The sequence below is a fragment of the Uloborus diversus genome, chromosome 9, assembly GCF_026930045.1.
Source record: "Uloborus diversus isolate 005 chromosome 9, Udiv.v.3.1, whole genome shotgun sequence".
Classification (NCBI taxonomy): domain Eukaryota; kingdom Metazoa; phylum Arthropoda; class Arachnida; order Araneae; family Uloboridae; genus Uloborus; species Uloborus diversus.
The window spans coordinates 16,887,248-16,902,464 of NC_072739.1; the positions used below are offsets into that span (position 1 = coordinate 16,887,248).

Here is a 15,217-nt window from a genome sequence, read left to right on the forward strand (position 1 = left end):
TCATGATAGTTAAAAATAAGTAGAAACATGTAATGAGAGTTGAAAAAAAGTCTTAATACTGTAACAAAAACTTTATTTTTTAAATTGAGCCAAAAATAATAGAGAAAAAAGAACACTCTTGACGTGTCAAAGATTTGGATTACCAAATTACAGAAAGTTTTCAAATGAGTTTCAACATTTTTGGACAACCTTGGGCTTTAGAATAAAGGTGGCAGTAGATAAGCTTCTCCGAATCAATCCCTGTGAGAAATAATGAAGGGTGTGAGAAATTTTTGGAAATATTCCTTGCATTGCGTCGAGACAATAAACTGATATTTCTGGAAAAATTATGTTTGACTTTGAAAAATATTTGACATAACAAGGTTTTGATTAAAAACTCTGCGACATAAGAATGAAAAATAACATTAGATAAATATGCAAAATCAAGGGGAAAAATATTTTTTTGTCATATCAAGGATTTCGAGATATCAAGAGTGTACTGAATTAAATTTTGTGCAGTAAAATTTTATTTCCTGATGCAGAACACATTCTGTTATTCTACTTCAATTATCTTTTTTGATCAATTAAAGTTGATTATTTGTATTGTACATATCTAATGAAAAAACAACAACATTCATAAGCATTTATAATTTATGTTTGTTTTATCAGAGAATGAGGTGTTTATATATTTACAAGTTAAAAAAAATAAATATACAAATTAAATAATGAATGTGTAAAGTAGTACACAATTTTTATTCTTCCATCTTTGGATTGCTTAAAAATCCAAGCTCTCTGTTTTTGCCGATAGTTTAGGCTAGATGTAGTTTTGTTTTTTGTTTTCTTTGGACGTCTATTTTCGTTTTCAGTAGTTGATATCTGAAACGTATCTGTTCGTTCTTGTAGGTTAGTTGTTCCTCCTGGTTGTACAACAGAGCTGAGCCATCAAGGATATCACTTTCTTACCACATTATTCGAAAAATATGATCAGGCAAGTAAAATTTTGTTGGTGTGAAATTTATCTTTTTTCGTTCAACAATTTACTTATTCTCTCTTCCAAAAAGTCTAGTTTCTGTAAGATTGGCTCTTAAGAGAAAATATTGAATGCAAGCAAATGTTGTCGTTGTCACTAGCATTTTGTCTAACTGTTTAGCACACAAAAATACCTCTATTCCTTTTCGTTCGCTGCCCCATTTTTGATTGAAAAAAAAAAGCAGCTGTCATGAGAAGTCTAGTTTATCTTATACTAAAAGTATCTCTCTCTTATGTAGTAGTTATCTCTTATACTTAAAGTAGCTAGCTGTTTCTTGCAAAATTAGATTAATACAATAGACTCTCGTTTTACAAGTGTTTATTTTAAGCGGTTTCGATTACACGCGGTTTATTATTTGACACCTTTATTTTATTTTATGCGGATGAGTTTCTGCAAAGAGTTCACACCTCATCGCAGATACAGCAATGCAAACAGATAAAATTTTCCCCTCTTTTAAAATCCGAACTCCTAAAGATTGCAGATTACGCATAATCAACTGCATTTTGCCGTGCAAATAATTGAGCTCGGGCCACTGGAGACATATGTTTTCTTTATGAATGTTGTGTAAAAAAGTCGATATAAGTACACATTAAACTTATTACAGTCGACTCCCGCTACAACGCAATCCGACTTATGCGAAATGGCTATAGCGCGATTTTTTCACCAGCAAAGAATTTTAGGCCTAACGCAAATTCCTGGTGCAAAACGAAAATTTTCGGAAAAGAAATCGTGGTGTGTAAGTATCGGCTTTGTTATTGGCTACTAAATTTTCTTTTCGTGAATGTACCTTTATCCCTTTAGCATCATACGGAGCCCGGAATTTCCCGCACCGTTGCTTATACAAATAACTACTCCTCATTTTCATTTATTTTTTTCATTCTAAATGAAAGTTGATGAAATATGACACTTAAGAGCGCTGTTTCACCTAAAGTTTGTGAAGATAGAAAGAAAAAGAGAAAGTTTCTGTCAATTGAAGAAGAGCTAAAGTTTATATGCTTGAACAACTATAAAATGCGTCGAAGACAGCACGGCAATTAGGTATGAGTGAATCTTCTATTTGTACAATTAAAAGTCAAAAACAGGAAATCCGTAAAAGTTTACCGAGTAGCATCTAAGCAAAATGCAAAAATTATGAAAATGGAAGTTGCTCTCGTATAGGGAGGTTGCAACCTATTAAATGTTCATATTTTGGCTAATGGATATTGTTAATTGACCCTCAAAACTAAAAAATTCACCATCGCCGAATTTTAAAACACCGTGATTGCTTTTTAATGAATTTTTAAAAATCCACGCGCAAAAGTGCGCTCTTCTGAAACGTCACGAGCCTACGTCACAGGGCGCTAATGGGCAGCCTTCCGCCGAAGATCCCTTGTTTTCGCTAGGGACATTTTGAGCGCGCTGATATTTTTATTTTTTAGAAATTCAATAATTCTTTTGAGCACACTATGGAGGCCAGATTCATTAAAGCACAATCTAAATAATCTTCCTCAATTAACATCAATAATGATATTCGAATATTTCCGAGAGGATGGGAGGTTTAATGTTCCAAGAAACGCGAGGAGTTAAATGCGAGGAGATAAGCCTTTTACGTTTCGTCTTCGAAGTCGAATATGCACGTCCTTCCACTTCTCCCGTATCGGAAGAGCGCAAGACGTCACTTCCTATGCCATTTGACGTCACACGCGCTTGAACTTTAAAAATTAATTTTAAAAGAACTACTTATCGGATCGCAAAATTTTTTTCACCTATGATGTTCATACATGTTACTCTATCATAAAAAAATAAAATTGAAAAATCGAAAACTTCCCTATTGTGAATTAAAGAAAATCATTAAGAGGGGTTTTGTCTTAGGTGGAAACGTTATAAAAGAATCAGTGAAGCAACTGTATTGTATATTTAACAATATAGGGGCATTCCAAGGTATTTTTGACATTTATGTAGAGTCCGTAACGTGACCTTTTTTGCCATAACTTTTTAATTTACTGCTTGATTAGCATATTATTTTATTTTGATCTTTTCCTACCTACACACCAGCTAATGTCAAAAATACTGTGGAATGCCCCTATATGAGAATAACGGTTTGATCACACAACATACATCTTAATTTTCTTAAATTACAATTATCAGTACTGGATCTACTGTAAATTACGACTATGGTGCATTTGTTTTTGTTACTATACATGCTGTACGTACCGTAGTGGCTTATTTTATGTCTTTCTTTCGCATTAATCATTGGTTTTGTGCATCGTAGCACTATTTTCTGTGGAATAAAACGTTATTTAAAAATAAAATACTAATACAAACTCAGTTTTTTATGTAAGAAACAGTAATGTATAGTTAAGAAATGGTTTTAAACAGTTTGAGGTGGTGTTCACAAGTGTCTAAAATAATTGGATATGTTTATAAAAGTTTTTACACATACTCTTTTCCGCAACGCGAAATTTAAACTTACGCGAGGGGTCTTGGAACGCATCCCTCGCGTAAATCGAGACTCGACTGTATACAATTAGTCATCACTAGAATGATATATTTTGTTAACTACGGAACCAAACCTCTATTTTAACACTAATATTAGGTGTCAATTTACGCGGTTTCGATTTTCTCAGCATTTCCCTGGAACGTAACCACCGCGTAAAACGAGTGTCTACTATACGGTAAAAATAAACAATTAAGAATCAGGCCAAATAAAAGGCCATATCAGCCAAGTCGGAAGCAAGGGGCCAGGCCCTTATGGAGCCCCGTTGATGCTATAAGATGGTCAGAGTAGTATACACGTTATAAGTTTTATGGTGGTAAGGGGGCCCGGCAGCCAATTTGACAAGGGACTTGCCTTGCCTCTCGGTGGCCCTGATTAAAATTGCATTTGTTATGAAGACAATTGATTTTGTAAAGAGACTGATTTTATAAGCCAGCATACCTGTGTTATAAGAAAGTTTTCTAGTTTAAATACTCGAAAAAGTGTGTTTCTATGTTTGTATTTTATTTTAAGTGTTTCAGAATACAGTTGACATTTTAACAAAGCATTCAGCATTACCTCTTCGTCGTTCTTAAGTGAATGACGTTGCTCCGAATGACTTTAAGCTATGAAATCAAACACTTTTCTCACATCTGTTGAAGAGAACTAATTTTTCACTGCAATTTATTCATTTTCCAAGAGTGATTCTTTCACTTCTTGATACAACATCATTTTGGAATTCATTGTGTCTGTTGCAGTTTTTCTGATATTGAAATGATTTTGTTCTCCCAGATTTGATTTTAAAAAGCGGCTGATTTTATAATCCAGTGATTTTATTTCTGGCGCTTGCTATAATGGGCTAGCTTAGCCTGAATTTACTGGGTGGGGAGGGGAAGGGGTCCTTACTTGTAGATAAATTGTCATTCAGGGATTGGCAGTTTTGTTAAAGCCAAGGGTTCCTTTGTGGTTTTGACTCTCCAACCCCGTTTGCTGCTTCTCTGGGCTGAGCAGCCACAGCAACCCTTACATCACAACCAATTTGTCAAGTTTCTTGTATCTGCTGTCTATCCATGAATGATGTAAAGACTAAAAGTTCAGTGACTGAGTTCAAGTTGGTAATTAGTGTGAAGTAAAAGAAAATTGAGGAGGAAGGGTTAATTACAAATATTTCGCTGCAAATTTTAGTCCTTATAACTTTTTATTTTATTAACTTGGGTATTTTCATGAAAATTGTAAAAAATTATGCATTACTTTTGGAGAAATATGTATTTCATTTAATTATTTCAATGGGGGAATTGAGTTACACAAAATGACCACAATAGTCTGTAAGTGCAAGTAAGAATTAATTTTTTCACAGGACCTATAATTTCACAAGTAACTGTTTTTGCTACATGCAACATGTAAGAAAATTCTATTCGGAGCAACCAAAAAGAAAATTTATATGCATAACACACTGCAGGTGCCTTCTTTTGAATAAAGGCTTGAACAGTCTTCAGTATAGTGAAACCATTGCTGATGTTAGCTCCAGCCCAAAAATAGTATGGGGGGTCGAGGTACATTGATCCCCTTTTCATTTTTTATGTGATCAGAAAGTTAAATGAGCAGTTTGATTGTATGCAATAAGTTTCGACCCCCCCCCCCCCTTTTTTTTTGAAATGTCCCTTTCATTAATTTTTTTAAAACAACTGGGTAAGTTGGTCAGCAATATGCAAACACCTTCTTTTACAGTTTAGATGAGAAATATTGCCCAATATGTGTGACTAACTTATTTTCTTTTTGCCAAAAATGAAAAACTTAAACTTTATAGATCAAACTAAATATTAAACTAACAAACTTTTATGTCATTGCATTTATTCCAAATTTGTCTGCACTTTCGTAAGAATCAATGCGACGATAATTTTTATTAACTTCAGTGCTACTATTACTAGATGATTTTTCCCCCCTAATTCTTCCAGAAGTTTTTGTGTGATCTTCTAAAATTGGACCAATGTACCCCAGGTTCTTAGTCCAGAGAAACTCTTGTAATTTTTTCAAGTAAGGGGTTTGTAATTTTTTTCCAGTAAAAAAAAAAAAAAAATTTGAATTTTCACATTGAGAATTTAAATTATATTTTTCGCAATCACATGTTTTTTGCGTGTGTGCAGGCATGTGTGTGTGTGTTTGTGTCTGTGTGCAGGCATGTGTGTGAGTGTGTATGTGTGATCGTGTGTTTGTGTGCAGGCATGAGTGTGTGGGTATGTGTATATGTGTGTCGGCATGCATGTGTGTATGTATGTGTGTAGGATATGAACGCAACCTGGAGAAGGTTTGAGCTAGAGGAGCAGCATCGTGAGGCCGATCGACGATGATGCTGCAGAGGGAGGTGGGGGGAAAATAAAATCATAGGACGCCAAAAAAAGTCAAGTGAGAACAATAAGCAATTGTGATTGCTCAAAAAGGAAGAAGAAACTGCAAATAATCTTAAACTAAAAGAACTTACTTTAAGAGAGGAATATAATTCAATCTGCTTCAATCTTTATGAAAACCATTTGAAAAAAATAAAGTTGCAGACTTCTGAAAGTTACTCAGCGCTGCCAAGGTAACATTTTCTGAATTAAAATGTGATCCATGTGCTTTCATTTAGGTTCTGTTATTTATGTTTTGTTTCATGATAGGATAAAGATGGATGCTTATCTCCATCTGAAGTTTCTGATCTATTTAGTACCTGTCCAGTTATTGCTTGGGGTCCTGAAATTGTCAACGTTGTACCTACCAACGAGAATGGATGGATAACTTTGCAAGGATACTTAGCTGAATGGACGTATGTTACACTTTTTTTTTATCACCCAATTTTTTTTTCTTTTTAAATGTTTGTTTCTATTTATTTTTTTTTTAAAAAGTTTGTATGTGAAATTACAATGAAGCTTCTCTAAACTTTCACGGTTATTAATTTATGTTGTTGTGTAAAAGTGATCTATCTTCATATTTTTTAAAATGCATATTAGTTTGCTAAACGGTATTACATTTGGTTATATCTTTTAGTATAACAGAGAGGCCAAGCACTTTTCAAAAGATAATTATCTAATGACTAAAAGTAGCTGAACACTTTTTTCTGAGGGAAAAAATTGCTAAAGGATTTATATAACAAGGTATAGTAAAGTGATTAAAAATGAGATACACCGCTTTTACAATGAACAACACAATGAATGATGTAAAACATTACATTGTTTTTAAAGCATAAATTGGCATAAACTGTTGGATATACAGTAGCTTTGAAAGATATTCATACTTTAAAAAGTTGTAGTTAGAACAAAATATCCTGGCATCGAACTCCAATCTGCAGTCCAATATTTTCTTGCATCTTTATGTGATTGTAAATAAAACCCAACATGTTTTTATTTTTATGTTTTTAAATTTGACTGATTTTCTCTTTTTAAAATAGAAGGAGATACTAAAAGAGCTCTCCTCAAAAGTTAACTTTTACTGAAATGTTTTTTAATATGTAGTTATTAAAATTATTACCTGTCGTTTTATTTAGTTATATTTATTTATATATTTATTTATTTTATTGTTCTGGACATTCAAGAAAAAAGTTTGGCTTTAATTTTCACTTGCTTACTCTGTTATATTCTACTAACTGTATACAAATGGCTCATGGATATAAAATAACAAAAATCTTTTTATAATTCTTATTTTTCATCACAGGAGTATTAAATCAGTTCAAAATATTGCTAAATTAGTTTGTTTTTCTCAGTTTGCATAAATAGTACATTTAAAATATTTGCAAGCAAATCTTTCTGTTTCTGCAGTTATGCCTGAACTATTGCCTGAAAACCGTTGAAATGTGTAACTGATGCTGATTAAATGAACTTGAATTTATCAGCATTCTGCATGTTGCTATTCGAATCAAGGATGCTATCATATTATATCCAAGCTCATCTGTTTTTTTCCCTCCTTCCAGGTTAATAGCTGCCTTAGATGTGAATCGTTTGATGGAGTTCCTAGCTTATTTAGGCTACATATCTTCCTCAGATGAAAATCAACTGTCTGCAATTATTGGTAATGAAAGTTCATTATTATTTCAATACAGGGCTCTCTTAATTTTAAGTTCAATTTAGAAGATGTTATAAAATTTGTGGTAAAGTTTTGTTGGATATAATTTTATGTTAAGTAAGGGGGGGGGGGAGAATCAAAATTTCTCCAACGGTGCGGAAAAGTGTTGTTCTCAATGCCACTATTTAGTAGTTTCCTGAACAATTTAGTGAACTTAAAATGTGATTTACCGATAGTCCATAAGATAATTCTTGATATAATCAAATATTTATGAAGAAAACAAAAAGATACAATAATTACTCTTAAAATCCCACTCGGTTTCCAATATTTTCCTTCAATAAAATAAATAGCAAAGGAGAGTTGCACCGTTTCTCTTTTTTAAGAGCCTTAAAATGTTTTTTTTTTTCAATTATTCCTTTAGTCCAATTTTTAAAAAAAATCCTGCTTGTTTAAGCAAAATAATGTATGTTTAACACCTTTCATCTCCAAGTATAATTTAAATCTGGTTATAATTTTAAAAGTTTCTTGAAATTTAGAATGTTTGTATAGTTTTGGTGGATTAAGAAAAAAATTCAGATGTGGAAAATCTGTGTCACTATTTGCAGAATTCAAATCTTTAAATCCTAGAATCACAGTAAAAAAAATAAATAAAAAAACTCCAAAAACACTTTTTAGCAACAAAATGTACTTTTCTTAACATTTCTACTTGCATTTATAATTTTCCTCGTGAAATTTGGTAAAGGTTTTTTAAAGAATTAGGAATAAAAATAGAAGCTACACAAGAAGCAATTCCTTATTTATTTTTCACCAGTTATGGAAACTACCGAGCATAATGTCTTTGGTTCTGAAACAGTTGGAATATTTTCTGTTTTGCATGACTTTCTTCTTTTTTCTCTTTTTGGTAATCTCAATTAAAAAAAAATGCAAGGGAAAAACTAAGAAAAATTTTGTTAATTTGAAGAAAAAGGTTCCTGTTTGAATGATGACAAGTGCCAAATTAGTAGTTCTCGCTTGACATTGCATCTCAGTCTTTTGTTGTGAAATTATACTTTTATAACCCTCCATACACTTGCATTAAAAAAAAAGAAAAAAAAAGCAGGTGAACTCAATTATAACAAGCGCGAAGGGACCAAAATATTTGCTCTTTATATCTGAGTGTTTGTAAAAACCGGGTTTGTGAAAAAAATCATAAACATTCAAGTATAATTACTTTTTATTTCAGGGGAGTTCAGAAAAAGTTAATTTGGTTTGAACTGTCTGGTGTCTCGGGATGGTTCAGCTTTAAAATCTTCTCATTTGTTCTTATCATCTTTGCTTTCATTATTTTTTTTTCCATCTGATTCAGCTTGAAATTCAACTAGAAAATCCTTGAGAGCTCAGAGATATGGACGCATAACTTTCAAATGCTTCTCTACTCCACTAAATCAAAGAAAGGCCGCCATCACTAGTTCTCAGGATTCATAACTCATCACCGAGTCTCAAATCAATTCAAAATGCTTACGGAATTTCTCTAAAACAAGATCAACTGAGCTAAGGCCACTGTATAAGGGGAGCTGCCTTAACCGACATTTTGGTTCCAAAATTGCGGGGGCACAAAATTAGTTTTATAAAAAAAGCCTCGTTGCAGAAAACTGGTGCCCAAGCTTTAGCTGAGTTGCCTGATTGATGGTTGATTATTTTATTTTATAAATGGAAAAGATTTAATTAATACAAGTTTGAAAACAAATTAGGTGTGGAAATGACGTTCATTAGAGCAAACATTTCCCGAAGCATTTTTGTTGAATTAAGTTATTCTTTCTAGATTGACCTTAAGTGACATTTTACTTAACTAAACATCAATTGTTTAACATAGCAACCAGCAAATGTTATAACGTAATTATAAATACTGGAAACAGGGTTGGATCCAAAGCTGTCTTGGAACCAAAATGTCGGATAAGTTGGCTTGCCCTCTTATAGGGGCTCTAAACTGAGCAGAAAAGGGAAAGTCAATAGGAATTTTATGAAACACAAAAAATACTGCCCCCTTTAAGCAGGGTTTGCTTCTTAAAAGCGAGTTATGCTCCCATAGACTTAAAATTGTACCAATCACGCTTTTCTAATTTTCTCGTAAAATCTGAGTTCTCCTTGAAACAGGGCTCGTTATAAGCAAGTTTGACTGTATTTATATATCTATAAATAATATACAGTAATTCTGTACAGGAAAATCAAACAATTAAACTTTATCTTGCAACGAAACATTTTCTTGGTAAAATTACAAAATGTTAAATTTCTCCCCCCCTCCCTTCAGTTAAATATCTTTACATTTCTCATCTCTTATTTACATGCGTTAATATTACTATTTCAGTTACAAGAGAGAAAAAATTAGATTTACAAAAACGCCAAACTAGTCGAAATGTATTTCACTGCCAAGTGATAGGACCACAAGGTGCGGGTAAGGTAAGCCTGATGATTGATCTTACTTTATAGTTTGAAAGTTATATCTCTTCATTTGCTTTTAACGAGTTGGTTTTATATATACTGTTTCATGCTTGTTTTTAGACTTCATTTATGCAAGGCTTCATTGGGAAAAACTTACAGCAGCAGGCTTCTATTAATAAAGCTCAACTGACGCATTACACAGTTAATTCATTACAAGTTTATGGACAAGAAAAATATGTATTGGTAAGAGAAGGTTTTGTTATCTATTATACAAGTTTCATGTACACTTTAAACACACATGTGTTTTTTTAACAATTTCACTAAATTCAGTAATTTTTTAAAATGCAATTTGGGAATGCATTTTCAGTATTAAATTAAACCTCAAAAAAAAAGTATTATATTATGCATTTTTTTTTTTTTTCAGTTACATGAAGTGGACATATTTGGTATGAACGACACGTTAACACCTCCAGAATTGTATTGTGACGTAGTTTGTCTCATGTACGATGCAAGTCATTCCCACTCATTTGAGTACATTGCAAGATTATTTCTGGTAACTATTGTTTTACTTATGTACATATATGTATTGTTGAATTGCTAAAGATGCATGTATATATTAAAATATTTACATATATATTAATTGCTACATAATTTATGGAGTTATACAATAAAGAATATTTTTGTCAGGCAATTGTTATCTACGTGTGTACCTATACAGAGTGTCCCCCAAAAAAGAGTATACCCTCTTTAAATATTTATAATGGCCACATTTTTTTTATCCACTAGTTTTAGAAAATAGAAAAATAATTGGGCATCAGAGAGCGCTGTAGTCAAAAAATTTTTGTCCGTTTTTCAAGCATGATGTCTGAAAACGGGGTTCTCCAACCTAGGCCTGCAGGTCACATCTTGCCTGAGAACAGATTTTGTTTGCTCCACAGAAAGCGTTCAAAGTGAAAAAAAAAAAAGATTTTTTAAAATTTGATTATATATTTTCGTTTAAACATTATGTTAAAAGAAAACTAGCCCAGAAAATCTGAAAAAATCACCACTAAACACTTAATTAAAAAATTGAGGTTTGGGTTATGGGTGAAGGGGGGGGGGGTGTAAAGCTAACTAGATGGTCTGAACTAAGATACTGTTAGATCGTTGGCCCACCTCACCTCCAAAAGTTTACAATATGGTAAGTAGTAGAAAAGATTTAGAGAGCTCTAATATGGAGCTCTCCTGAGCGAATGCCTGGAAAATTCTGTTTTTTTTTTCTTTTTTTTTTGTTTCGAATGTTTGAATTTGAACCATGAACCCTGTATATTTACTATTAATGAGCTGGTAATAAAACTATGCAACAATAATTTAAGGTCATTTATAAAGAAGTGATATTTATTTTTAGACCAAATTCATGTTAATAAAATTTATAGCAATAGATTTAATTGTTTTACTAGGTCATCATTAATTGTTCTTCGGATTGCTAAATTGTACATGGAACAGTATTTAATGTTGAACTATTAGTGCTATTGCATTTGTGCTTACTAAAAAGTGAAGTTTAGTGTTTCTCATCAACTTCAAAAGTGTAAGAAGGCAGGCAGATCAGACAATTCAGAGCCTTATGATGTTTAAAAAGAGTGTGAATGGAGATTGTACATGTAGAATCACATTTTATTAGCTATTAACAACAAAGTAACCACTTAGAAATTATCTAAAGCCGGACAAATAAAAGTTATTGAATTTTTCTCTTTGCCTTATTTTTTAAAAGTTAATGAATGAGATGAAAAAATAAAAAAAAAGTTGCATTTCTGAAAATAGTTAAAAGTTTTGTATCGCAGGAAGTCAAAATTACTTGTTTTTTTGTTTGCTTATTGGTATGATTCATTTTTGTTAAAAGCTAAATTTAATGTATGGTTTTAGTGTAAAAATATTTTTATATCTTTTGATAAATTGAACAAAGAAAATTTTTTCCCTTTGACAGTTGAATTTATACAATTTATTCAATGATGTTAATTAAAATGTTAATTTATTTCCTAATGAAAGTAATTCCTTTTCTTGTTGTTTAGAAATATTTTAGTGACAGTAAGGTGCCTGTGCTATTTATTGCTTCAAAAGCAGATCTGCCGGTTTCTATTCAAGATTATGCTCTTCAGCCGATGCAGTTTTGTGACAAGCACAAGTTACCCCCACTTCAGCCATTCACGGCTTATGGAGTGGTGCGAAAGGACGCTTACGTGAAACTCGCAACAATGGCTGCTTATCCGTAAGTATTAATTGCCCTATTCTTTGATAATGAAAGTCAATGGTGTTGAGAACAAAAATGAAATTGATTGTTTTCTTTTGGTGCATACCAAATACAACCCAGACTATGAAAAGTTACTTAGTTCCAGACAAAAAATTCATTTGTAATAAGATATGTGTTTAGAAGCTGGACCAAGAAAGCTTACCCAAGAGGTAATTTCTTGGAAAGTTCAAACCCTCTCTGAATTTTTTAAAAAGTTTTCCAAATAATGCTTTTTTGTCTTACTTTTTTTTTTTGCTGAAACAGTTATTACTATTTAATTTTTATTATTATTATTATTTTCAATTTTATTTGAAAATTGAAATTTTCATCATTGAAAAATAGTACAAACTCAGTGTACAATTTTTAAATGCACACAACATTTGTTTTATTTTTTGAAGTTATTGTGAACATATTTTCCAGTAATTTACTGCCCTAAGCCAGGGCTAAGCCAGAAATACATAAAATACACCACTAGCTCAGTTATTCCATCCGAGGACTGCAATTTCGTGCTTTTTAGCACTCAACGGCCCGGAATAGGATGTACCTGAGCTGGAGGCGAAAAACCTCTTTAGTTAGCCAAGAGAGCCAAACAAACTGGTAGCAAATGTAGAATTAGCTACCAGTTTAGAAGCATTGAGTGCTAAAAAGCACGAAACTGCAGTCCTCAGATGGAATAACTGAGCTGGCGGTGTATTTTCATGTACAGTAAAACCCCTCCTAACCGACACCCCTCTTATGCAGACAATATTTTATTCCCCAGTTCCAATGCAAATAACCTTATTAAACCCCTGTCCTGCAGACACCTCTCTATTGCGCGCAAAAAAAATTGTCCCATTAGTGTCGCATTAGAGGGAATTTTACTGTATTGTGAACATGTCTTAAAAATCAATACAGCACTTTCCTTCAGTTTTTGAAAACCTGAGGCTAACAAAAACATCAAAGTTCTTTAAATTTGGAAGGAACAAATATCTATATTTAACATATTTTTATTACTGTCAAAAATACGAATTTAGAAGTATTAGTTTGAGTGCGCATATATGAGTAAACGCATCTATTCTTTTGAGTCACGAAAAATGTGCTTGGTAAAACCTCCCTGAAACTAAAGTCTGATTACAGTCCTCTGATCTTGCCTACAATGAACACCTGCATTCTATAGAATCTCTATCAACAGTCGGTGCCAGAGGTTAGGGCGCCTGTTTACCACAAGAGGACAAAAAAAAAAAAAAAACTTAGACAGTAATGAAGGAGGCCGCATATGTTGATGAACCCATAAATACAACTTTGATGTATTTATAATGATTTCTGAAATTTTTTATTGCTGTATTCTATTACATAGAAATCCTCATATACATAATAGTGAATGATCGAGTAATGCTGACGTCATCAACAATGAAACTCACGCCACTGCATGATAACTTGATAATGAGTTTTGGTAATGTTTAACGTACAAGGAAAGGCTTTATTGTGACAAGGCTGAACTTGATCCGGTCACTTAACTAATTTGCTGGTAAGAATGTTATTTTAGGAGAGTGAAAAAACGAAAAAGTGGTCAAATATTAACACTAATCTACTGGAGTTTAGGGTTTATCCACTGGAGTTAGGGTTAAAATTTCAACCATCAAAATATCACCAATTGCTTCGTTCAAATGCTGAAGCAATTTCCACCCGTCATACTATGACGGGCGGGTTTCTAGTTATAAAGAAAAACACATTGTCATTTCATATTTTTAAATATTTCTTTCTAAGTATTTTTTATTGCACTAAAATATTCATTAGAAAAATTACAGTAGTAAATCATTTAAATATAACATAATGCTTAGAATAATTGTAGAATCTGATTAAAAAATGTTAGTGAGTTGTTTTCTTTTGCTTGGGATCCAGACTTTAAGCCAAAAACGGACAGTACTGCCAGGTGCAGGTATAGGGCAGTAACTGCAAATTTTTCATTTTTTTGCATTTATGTATGTTGTGTTTATTGTACAAACTCCCTTATTTGGTTTCTGCTGAAAAACGGCGCGAAAAAGACATCTAATTCCAACATTTCCCTATTGTTAGTGTTGAATGTGAAACACATTTCTTTAAATATCTCGAAAATTCATTTCTGCAGATACTGCCGTTTACATGCACATGGCAGAATAGTTTGACATAGACTTATGTCTTATTTTGAGCATAAACTGGATTATTTTATGTGTTACATTTTTTTAATTGGTGGTAATCTGTACAGTTAAACATAAAGTTAAAAATTGACTTCTGTAAAGGATACATAAGAAACTCAGGGAGGTCACATGTGGCCTTGGGACTTCAAATTTTCCATCTCTGGTCTATGCAGTGCCTAAGTATTCTTTAAAATGCTGACACTTTACACATTGCATACCCTATACATTTATAAATAATTTAAAAATAATATAAAAAATATATTATTTTAAGTTATGTGTCTCTATTATTCTTACATATTTCCTTTTTTTTCTTTTAGGTGAAGAGCTTTAATACAAATATTATCAATTTTTATTTTATTTATTTTCATAAATCTTGACTTTTTCAAAATAAAATCATATTAATATGAACTCCAGAGTCCAGACATGCCAACTCCCTTGCTTTTGTTCAATCTTTTCCCTCCTGTCCCCAGAACAATTTATCCTGCTTTTTAAGGAATTTCAAATGTCTTTTTAGTTTTGCATTCATCTCTGAGTAGGATAACTTAGAAAACCTAAGAAATGTTAAAGCAAAATAACATTTTGACTACACATATTCAATTCAAGTTTGCTTGACGGGCTTGCTTGCTTAAGGGTATAAAATTTTCTTTTGCCACCAGTGCACAAGCCACCCGCATGAGTTTGTGTTCCTGTTATTTAACAGCAGATTGTAACAATCCAGTGAAAATTATGATTCAAACAAAAACTTTTATGCTCGAAACCATTTTGGTTTATTGTGGAATATTTCCACTAAACAGCCCCCCCTCCCCAGTTTTCAACATAGACATCATCTATTGAGAATTAAAAGAATTTTTGCTTGTATTAGCATGCATTCTTGCTGCGCA

General features: G+C 32.3%; 1 protein-coding gene across 3 annotated transcripts in view; it reads left to right on the top strand.

Annotated features, from left to right (window-relative positions):
- LOC129230609 (mitochondrial Rho GTPase 1-like) overlaps positions 1-15,217 on the top strand; it is a 65,440-nt gene that overhangs the window by 34,703 nt on the left and 15,520 nt on the right. For all 3 annotated transcript variants that reach the window (XM_054865023.1, XM_054865024.1, XM_054865025.1), the window contains 7 exons: positions 883-967; positions 6,119-6,264; positions 7,405-7,502; positions 9,841-9,932; positions 10,035-10,157; positions 10,339-10,467; positions 11,963-12,159. In XM_054865023.1, coding sequence (XP_054720998.1) covers positions 883-967; positions 6,119-6,264; positions 7,405-7,502; positions 9,841-9,932; positions 10,035-10,157; positions 10,339-10,467; positions 11,963-12,159 — 870 coding nt within the window. The remainder of the gene's footprint in view (positions 1-882; positions 968-6,118; positions 6,265-7,404; positions 7,503-9,840; positions 9,933-10,034; positions 10,158-10,338; positions 10,468-11,962; positions 12,160-15,217) is intronic.